General features: G+C 35.9%; 2 protein-coding genes across 2 annotated transcripts; both read right to left on the bottom strand.

Annotated features, from left to right (window-relative positions):
- Positions 1-860: 860 nt before the first annotated feature.
- On the bottom strand, positions 861-1,628 carry LOC137649892 (PAX-interacting protein 1-like). The gene has a single exon (XM_068382832.1). The coding sequence runs from the start codon at positions 1,626-1,628 to the stop codon at positions 861-863; it is 768 nt and encodes a 255-aa protein (XP_068238933.1).
- Positions 1,629-1,640: 12 nt separating this feature from the next.
- Positions 1,641-2,408, bottom strand: LOC137649891 (PAX-interacting protein 1-like). The gene has a single exon (XM_068382831.1). It carries the CDS (start codon positions 2,406-2,408, stop codon positions 1,641-1,643), a length of 768 nt encoding a protein of 255 aa, XP_068238932.1.
- Positions 2,409-10,629: the final 8,221 nt, after the last annotated feature.

The following is a 10,629-nucleotide window of genomic DNA, read 5'->3' as shown; positions in this document are numbered from 1 at the left end:
AGGAAAGTGGCACTGAACAAATACAGTGCAGTAACCCCTTGGGTGATGAAGAATTGTTTGGTAATCTGTGTTGTCAGGTGTATGAGGATAGAGGAGAATATGTAAAGAATATGCCAGACTATTCAGTGTGTATGTAGGCAAAGGGAAAATGAACCGTAACCAGAGAGGAGGATCCAATGTAGTACTGTCTGGCCAGTCAAAAGACCCCATAACTCTCTAGCGGTAGTATCTCAACGGGTGGCTGGTGCCCTGGCCAACCTACTACCTACAATAATCATTGATAACTTGCAGTCACGGTATTAGCGTGGGGAATAATTTTGTGCTTATGCCATCTGAAAATGTATTTTTCCGACAATTTATAGGAGAAAATACATTTTGGGAAAATGGTATATCATAGTTTCATGACAAAATTTCGGAAAATTACCGTTCTAAGATTAAAAAGCTTGTATTTTTTATATGATTTGTCAATAAAACAAATTTCTGATAGCTTTTGCCAGAATGTAATAGCGTCCTCATTTACCTCCACTTATTTTCGATACGAAGTAATAAATTCTTATTGTATTCAAGATGTTATGAAGTCATCAGTATATATTGCATCCATCACTGATTATCTATTATGCAATGGTGATACTTAAATTTCGTTACTTATCAATCTTCCAACAACAACAACTACTTTATTCTACTGCTGCTATATACAGTTGTTGTTGGTTGATACAGAATTGATACTTGTGGACGTGGCGCTGTTGTGGGTTGATATACAGTTGTTGGTCGATGAACAGTTGATACTTGTGGACGTGGCGCTGTTGTGGGTTGATATACAGTTGTTGGTCGATGAACAGTTGATACATGTGGACGTGGCGCTATTGTGGGTTGATATACAGCTGTTGGTCGATGAACAGTTGATACATGTGGACGTGGCGCTGTTGTGGGTTGATATACAGTTGTTGGTCGATGAACAGTTGATACATGTGGACGTGGCGCTGTTGTGGGTTGATATACAGTTGTTGGTCGATGAACAGTTGATACATGTGGACGGGGCGCTGTTGTGGGTTGATATACAGTTGTTGGTCGATGAACAGTTGATACATGTGGACGTGGCGCTGTTGTGGGTTGATATACAGTTGTTGGTCGATGAACAGTTGATACATGTGGACGGGGCGCTGTTGTGGGTTGATATACAGTTGTTGGTCGATGAACAGTTGATACATGTGGACGTGGCGCTGTTGTGGGTTGATATACAGTTGTTGGTCGATGAACAGTTGATACATGTGGACGGGGCGCTGTTGTGGGTTGATATACAGCTGTTGGTCGATGAACAGTTGATACATGTGGACGGGGCGCTGTTGTGGGTTGATATACAGTTGTTGGTCGATGAACAGTTGATACATGTGGACGGGGCGCTGTTGTGGGTTGATATACAGCTGTTGGTCGATGAACAGTTGATACATGTGGACGTGGCGCTGTTGTGGGTTGATATACAGTTGTTGGTCGATGAACAGTTGATACATGTGGACGGGGCGCTGTTGTGGGTTGATATACAGTTGTTGGTCGATGAACAGTTGATACATGTGGACGTGGCGCTGTTGTGGGTTGATATACAGTTGTTGGTCGATGAACAGTTGATACATGTGGACTCGGCGCTATTGTGGGTTAATATACAGTTGTTGGTCGATGAACAGTTGATACTTGTGGACGTGGCGCTGTTGTGGGTTGATATACAGTTGTTGGTCGATGAACAGTTGATACTTGTGGACGTGGCGCTGTTGTGGGTTGATATACAGTTGTTGGTCGATGAACAGTTGATACTTGTGGACGTGGCGCTGTTGTGGGTTGATATACAGTTGTTGGTCGATGAACAGTTGATACTTGTGGACGTGGCGCTGTTGTGGGTTGATATACAGTTGTTGGTCGATGAACAGTTGATACTTGTGGACGGGGCGCTGTTGTGGGTTGATATACAGTTGTTGGTCGATGAACAGTTGATACTTGTGGACGGGGCGCTGTTGTGGGTTGATATACAGTTGTTGGTCGATGAACAGTTGATACTTGTGGACGTGGCGCTGTTGTGGGTTGATATACAGTTGTTGGTCGATGAACAGTTGATACTTGTGGACGTGGCGCTGTTGTGGGTTGATATACAGTTGTTGGTCGATGAACAGTTGATACTTGTGGACGTGGCGCTGTTGTGGGTTGATATACAGTTGTTGGTCGATGAACAGTTGATACTTGTGGACGTGGCGCTGTTGTGGGTTGATATACAGTTGTTGGTCGATAAACAGTTGATACATGTGGACGTGGCGCTGTTGGGGGTTGATATACAGTTGTTGGTCGATAAACAGTTGATACTTGTGGACGTGGCGCTGTTGTGGGTTGATATACAGCTGTTGGTCGATAAACAGTTGATACATGTGGACGTGGCGCTATTGTGGGTTGATATACAGCTGTTGGTCGATAAACAGTTGATACATGTGGACGTGGAGCTGTTGTGGGTTGATATAGAATTGATATATGTTGATGTACAGCTGTTGTGGGTTGATATACAGTTGATATATATTGAGGTGCAGCTGTTTTGGGTTATATACAGTTGTGTTGGGTTGAATCCCTGTTGTTATATGTTTATGTTGATTTACAGTTGTTTTGGGTTGATACAGAACTGATATATGTTGATGTACAGCTGTTTTGGTTTATTTACAGTTGTCTTGGGTTGATCCCCTGTTGCTATATGTTTGTGTTGATGTACAGCTGTTGTGGGTTGATGTACAGCTGTTTTGGTTTATATACAGTTGTCTTGGGTTGATCCCCTGTTGCTATATGTTTGTGTTGATGTACAGCTGTTGTGGGTTGATGTACAGCCGTTTTGGTTTATATACAGTTGTCTTGGGTTGATCCCCTGTTGCTATATGTTTGTGTTGATGTACAGCCGTTTTGGTTTATTTACAGTTGTCTTGGGTTGATCCCCTGTTGCTATATGTTTGTGTTGATGTACAGCTGTTGTGGGTTGATGTACAGCCGTTTTGGTTTATTTACAGTTGTCTTGGGTTGATCCCCTGTTGCTATATGTTTGTGTTGATGTACAGCTGTTGTGGGTTGATGTACAGCTCTTTTGGTTTATATACAGTTGTCTTGGGTTGATCCTTTGTTGCTATATGTTTGTGTTGATGTACAGCTGTTGTGGGTTGATGTACAGCCGTTTTGGTTTATATACAGTTGTCTTGGGTTGATCCCCTGTTGCTATATGTTTGTGTTGATGTACAGCTGTTTTGGTTTATTTACAGTTGTCTTGGGTTGATCCCCTGTTGCTATATGTTTGTGTTGATGTACAGCTGTTGTGGGTTGATGTACAGCCGTTTTGGTTTATTTACAGTTGTCTTGGGTTGATCCCCTGTTGCTATATGTTTGTGTTGATGTACAGCTGTTGTGGGTTGATGTACAGCTGTTTTGGTTTATTTGCAGTTGTCTTGGGTTGATCCCCTGTTGCTATATGTTTGTGTTGATGTACAGCTGTTGTGGGTTGATGTACAGCCGTTTTGGTTTATTTACAGTTGTCTTGGGTTGATCCCCTGTTGCTATATGTTTGTGTTGATGTACAGCTGTTGTGGGTTGATGTACAGCCGTTTTGGTTTATTTACAGTTGTCTTGGGTTGATCCCCTGTTGCTATATGTTTGTGTTGATGTACAGCTGTTTTGGTTTATTTATAGTTGTCTTGGGTTGATCCCCTGTTGCTATATGTTTGTGTTGATGTACAGCTGTTGTGGGTTGATGTACAGCCGTTTTGGTTTATTTACAGTTGTCTTGGGTTGATCCCCTGTTGCTATATGTTTGTGTTGATGTACAGCTGTTGTGGGTTGATGTACAGCCGTTTTGGTTTATTTACAGTTGTCTTGGGTTGATCCCCTGTTGCTATATGTTTGTGTTGATGTACAGCTGTTGTGGGTTGATGTACAGCCGTTTTGGTTTATTTACAGTTGTCTTGGGTTGATCCCCTGTTGCTATATGTTTGTGTTGATGTACAGCTGTTGTGGGTTGATGTACAGCCGTTTTGGTTTATATACAGTTGTCTTGGGTTGATCCCCTGTTGCTATATGTTTGTGTTGATGTACAGCTGTTGTGGGTTGATGTACAGCCGTTTTGGTTTATTTACAGATGTCTTGGGTTGATCCCCTGTTGCTATATGTTTGTGTTGATGTACAGCTGTTGTGGGTTGATGTACAGCCGTTTTGGTTTATTTACAGTTGTCTTGGGTTGATCCCCTGTTGCTATATGTTTGTGTTGATGTACAGCTGTTGTGGGTTGATGTACAGCCGTTTTGGTTTATTTACAGTTGTCTTGGGTTGATCCCCTGTTGCTATATGTTTGTGTTGATGTACAGCTGTTGTGGGTTGATGTACAGCCGTTTTGGTTTTATTTACAGTTGTCTTGGGTTGATCCCCTGTTGCTATATGTTTGTGTTGATGTACAGCTGTTGTGGGTTGATGTACAGCCGTTTTGGTTTATATACAGTTGTCTTGGGTTGATCCCCTGTTGCTATATGTTTGTGTTGATGTACATCTGTTGTGGGTTGATGTACAGCTGTTTTGGTTTGCTGTTTTGGTTTATATACAGTTGCCTTGGGTTGATCCCCTGTTGCTATATGTTTGTGTTGATGTACAGCTGTTGTGGGTTAATACACAGTTGTTATATCTATATTTGCAGCTGTTGTGGGTTTCAATACAATAGTCTTTATTGATATTGCTATTCGTATTTGATATGCAAACGTATACGGTCGAATAATCGACTAGATAAAGCTAGTCTTAATCTGATATCTAGATTTACCACAATGATTTGTCTTTTTCCATATTTTTGCATTACGTGTATGTCTGTAGGTCTGCAGTCGACGTCAATGTGGCCTAATAGAAAGTTTTATTGTGAAGTTTTCTATTAAGAAAGGGTAGTCCATCAACCTCCAACCTTTCCCGAAGACATGATCTTCTTCCATTACTCGGCAGTATTGGAAAAGTTTTGCGTAATATTTTATGAATACATCCGAATTGGGAGTCTTTTATACAGGTATTCTATTAATACATCTGAATTGGGTGTCTTTTATACAGGTATTTTATTTATAGATTTGAATTCGGAGTTATATTTTATGAATACATCTAAATTTGGGAATCTTTTTTACAGGTATTCTTTTAATACATCTGAATTGGGTGTCTTTTATACGGATATTTTATGAATACATCTGAATTTGGGAGTCTTTTATACAGGTATTTTTATTAATACATTTGAATTCGGAGTTTTATATTTTATGAATACATTTAAATTTGGGAGTCTTTTGTACAGGTATTCTTTTAATACATCTGAATTGGGTGTCTTTTATACGGATATTTTATGAATATATCTGAATTTGGGAGTCTTTTATACAGGTATTTTATTAATACATTTGAATTCGGAGTTTTATATTTTATGAATACATTTAAATTTGGGAGTCTTTTGTACAGGTATTCTTTTAATACATCTGAATTGGGTGTCTTTTATACGGATATTTTATGAATATATCTGAATTTGGGAGTCTTTTATACAGGTATTTTATTAATACATTTGAATTCGGAGTTTTATATTTTATGAATACATTTAAATTTGGGAGTCTTTTGTACAGGTATTCTTTTAATACATCTGAATTGGGTGTCTTTTATACGGATATTTTATGAATATATCTGAATTTGGGAGTCTTTTATACAGGTATTTTATTAATACATTTGAATTCGGAGTTTTATATTTTATGAATAGATCTAAATTTGGGAGTCTTTTATACAGGTATTTTATTAATGCATTTGAATTCGGAGTTTTATATTTTATGAATATATCTAAATTTGGGAGTCTTTTATACAGGTATTCTTTTAATACATCTGAATTGGTTGTCTTTTATACAGATATTTTATGAATACTTCTGAATTTGGGAGTCTTTTATACAGATATTTTATTAATACAAGGGAATTGGGAGTCTTTTATACAGATATTTTATGAATACATCTGAATTGGGAGTCTTTTATACAGATATTTTATGAATAGCCATATCAAACACTAGAAAGACACAATGTACCTTTTATTTGCAATTTTTAAAACTGGTTAAATATTTGCTGGTTTTTTCTATTCTTCTGGGACCTGGCATATTTATTAATGAGATATTACGAGAATAAAACCATAGTTACTTATTACATTTGAAATTATGAATCAAGATATAAGTGTTATTATGCATTGAAGTTATTGGTCTGCATAATGATAACATTTATTTGGCCTAAGCTCGTATATATATATATATATATATATGTATATATAATATATATATACATATATATACAGAATATATATAGTTATTGTTGTATTTATACTATGCATATATATATATATATATATATGTAAATATATGTATATATAGGTATATATGTGCATATATAATATATATACTTATATGTATATTCATATATATGCATATATATATATATATATATATGTGTGTGTGTGTGTGTGTATGGATGTATGTATATATATACACATGCATTATATATATATATATATATATATTTATACATATATGTGTATGGATGTATGTATATATATACACATACATTATATATATATATATATATATAGATATATATATATACACTGTATATATATACAAAATCCTACTGATATGCATGCATCTTAGAGAAATCTTTTAAGAGTTGTCCTCCCAAATCACTTAGCCATCGAGTGCATCCTCACATAACCAATCGAGAGTTGCAATAGTGATCTCTCCATTTTAGTGATTGAAATCAGGACCTTCCTTGGGTGAGTGGAGGATCTAGGGAGGAGAAGGAGAGCGGGAGAGGAAGGAAAGGGGAGAGTGAGATAGAGGTGAGGGAGGGGAGGATAGCGTTTATATAAATGTATATTATTGACGTCAGCCATTTTGAAAAGAGGCTGCTCTTACCTCAAAACTCGAAGGTATCAAACCACCATTATTATCATTATTATTATTATTATTATTATTAATTGCTAAGCCACAACCCTAATTGGAAAAGCAGAATGCTATAAGCCTAATGGCTCCAATGGGAAAAATAGCCCAGTAAGGATAGGAAATAAAGAAAAATTAAATATTTTAAGAACAGTAACATTAAAATAAATATTTCCCATATAAACTATAAAAAAACTTTAACAAGACAAGAGGGAGAGAAATAAGATAGAATAGTGTGCCCTTAGTGTACCCTTAAGCACGAGAACTCTAACCCAAGATAGTGGACGACCATGACACAGAGGCTATGGCACTACCCAAAACTTGGAGAACAATGCTTTGATTTTTGAGCCGTGTATAAACCGACAGCAGCTCTACATCGACATATATCAACTCTATCGACCCAAAGCAATTGCATAACAACCCACAACAGCTGTACATCAACATATAACAACTGTATTTCAACCCACGACAGCTGTATATCAAATTCCAAAGATTATATACACACTGATAGACATTAATAAAAAGAAACTGGTGATTTTAGAACTTTTAAAGTATTTGAAAAATAGTTTGTATTCCGTTGAGTTAATTAAATAGACTTTTAACTGTCACAGTTATTATAGGCCTACATACGTACTGAAAGAGGCCTTTTCTAAAAAGAATATTTAGAATCATTATTTAAATGTGAAATGGCGAGTGAAATAGTAAAAAAGCAAATAAAGTAAGTAATTTTTATACTGTATATATCTAGAAATGGGTATGAAAAGTATGGCTGAAATTTAGGAAATATATTTTTTCCCATGCCTGTACCTTTTGCCTAGTGAAATATATAGCAAAATGGGAGATAAAGTAATCAATAAACATTAAATATATCTAATGATGGGTATGAAAATTATGGCGGAAATTTAGGAAATATATTTTTGCCCAAACCTGTACCTTTTGCCTAGTGAAATATATAGAAAAATGGGAGATGGAGTAATCAATACACATTAAATATATCTAATTATGGGTATGAAAAATATGGCGGAAATTGAGGAAATACATTTTTTCCCATACCTGTACCTTTTGCCTAGTGAAATATATAGAAAAATGGGAGATGGAGTAATCAATACACATTAAATATATCTAATTATGGGTATGAAAATTATGGCGGAAATTTAGGAAATATATTTTTGCCCAAACCTGTACCTTTTGCCTAGTGAAATATATAGAAAAATGGGAGATGGAGTAATCAATACACATTAAATATATCTAATGATGGGTATGAAAAATATGGCGGAAATTTAGGAAATACATTTTTTCCCATGCCTGTACCTTTTGCCTAGTGAAATATATAGAAAAATGGGAGATGGAGTGATCAATACACATTAAATATATCTAATGATGGGTATGAAAATTATGGCGGAAATTGAGGAAATACATTTTTTTCCCATGCCCGTCCCTTTTGCCTAAGAAAATAGAAAATGAAAGTAAATGTACAAGTATTCGGAGGTATATATATATATATATATATATATATGTCCAAATTATAGCGAGGCAATTCTGGCGACACTCTCTTCTGAAATTCGTAATTAGATTCATGAACTTCCTTGAAATTGCCAAACTATGAAACTCAAAACGAGACTCAAAGTCAGTCTCCGATTTAATCCTCTCTCCACGTCGCATCTCCTAATTTTCGGTTTTAGCTATGAATCTCACTACTTCTACGCCTAAAAAATACCGTAATTCTTATAGGAAATTCTCCGTAAAAATATGCGGTTCTCAGCCGTATTTTCAGAAATACAGGCGACCGTAAATTTACCCCACTTTGTTATTATCTTTTACGTGTTGGTGACCGTAATATCATTCCTTAATGTCAATATATCCGTTTTTAAAAAACGGTAAATGCCTGGCAACATTTATTCCAGGACTTTTACCGTTTTGTTTCGCACTGTTTTAAAAAAAAACGTAATTCTTATAGGAAATTCTCCGTAGAAACAGAAACATACGGTTCTCAGCCGTATTTTCAGAAATACAGGCGACCGTAAATTTACCCTACTTTGTTATTATCTTTTACGGGTTGGTGACCGTAATATCACTCCTTAATGTCAATATATCCGTTTTAAAAGCTGTAAATGCCCGGCAATATTTGTTCCAGGATTTTTATCGCTTTTTACGGCAATTATTTTAACAACACCCGTAAAAGGCCGTAATTTGAATCGGAAATTCTCCGTAAAAGTATACGGTTCTCAACCGTATTTTCAGGAATAGAGGTGACCGTAAATCTACCCTTTAACGTCAATATATCCGTTTTTAAAACGGTAAATGCTTGGCAACATTTATTCCAAGATTTTTATCGTTTTTTACTACATTTTTTTCAAGTGTATGACGGTAAACCGTAGGAAGAAATCTTTACTATTAACAAAAACTACTACACAAATTAATGTGATAAATCTGATAATCTGATATATCAAGATTTGATATAAATTGTGATAAATCTGATAATCTGATATATCAAGATTTGATATAAATTGTGATAAATCTGATAAATCAAGATTTGATATAAATTGTGATAAATCTGATAATCTGATATATCGAAATTTGATATAGATGACGATGCAAATGGAATTCTAGATCTCTTTTCCAACTCTGCAGGATAGACGACGAAGTAAACACGTGTCCGCTTATGAATATGCTTTTGGGAAATCAAGATTAATGCTGCTACAATTATGAATATTTATGATTGCGCTCAGCTGGTCATACTTGACATGCATAAGTACGTCTTTGCATATGTTGGGGCGGGAAAGTCTTTATCCGTGCTTGCATTCATTTGCAATTTGAGACTTCATACTGTGGAAAAGTAAGGGGCACTCAGTAGAGCACAGACCTTCGCCTCTGGAGTTTATTTCTCGATCTTTTACTCGACTTTGACCCTGACCTTTGACCTTAAAAGGTATTAATTGACGAGGATTTTCATACACCTGACCCGTGCAGACGGATAATGAGACGTCGGCATATGGGTTTTCTCATTTATTATAAAAAGGTTCGTTCGTAAGTACACATTACACAACTGCCCTCTCAGGTGAGGGTCTTGTCAACTCGACCTTCCTTATCAAAATGCAGCCATTGCAAAACATGCAGCCACATAAGTTTTCGTGGAATACTCATGAATATTGAGTTCATTTACCTTGATATACAAGACATCTACATACACGAATTAAGACACACCTAAATATGAACAAATTTTAAGTCTCTGGGACAATGATGTCCAACCTTATGGCTGATTACTTGAATAGGATATTTTGCTTGACCGTGACCTTGACCTTCCGAAATGTAATCGTTTGGTTCAAACATATATCAGAGGGTTTAAAAGGGGCATGTCCAAGAGCGGGGATTGGAAGATGATGCAACACTTAAATGTTGAAAAAAGTTGAGATTTGTGACCAAAAAGAGTAGGTTTGTATGGGCTTATTTCAGGGTAACTTAAAATTGAACATATTACCAGAACGCCTCTATATTTATGAGGTCAAAATATGTTTGTAACACCATAGTAAATAACAGTTATATATATATATATATATATATATAAAGTTATATATATACACAAATATATATATATATATATATACAGAGAGAGAGAGAGAGAGAGAGAGAGAGAGAGAGAGAGAAGCGCTAA

Source organism: Palaemon carinicauda, chromosome 11 (genome assembly GCF_036898095.1).
Source record: "Palaemon carinicauda isolate YSFRI2023 chromosome 11, ASM3689809v2, whole genome shotgun sequence".
Lineage (NCBI taxonomy): Eukaryota > Metazoa > Arthropoda > Malacostraca > Decapoda > Palaemonidae > Palaemon > Palaemon carinicauda.
Note: the sequence above shows the minus strand (reverse complement) of the source record. Positions and strands in the feature narration are given on the sequence as shown.

Excerpts from the sequence above, each read along its gene's own strand:
- LOC137649892 (XM_068382832.1), bottom strand. The coding sequence starts at position 1,628 with ATGTATCAACTGTTCATCGACCAACAACTGTATATCAACCCACAACAG.
- LOC137649891 (XM_068382831.1), bottom strand. The coding sequence starts at position 2,408 with ATGTATCAACTGTTTATCGACCAACAGCTGTATATCAACCCACAACAG.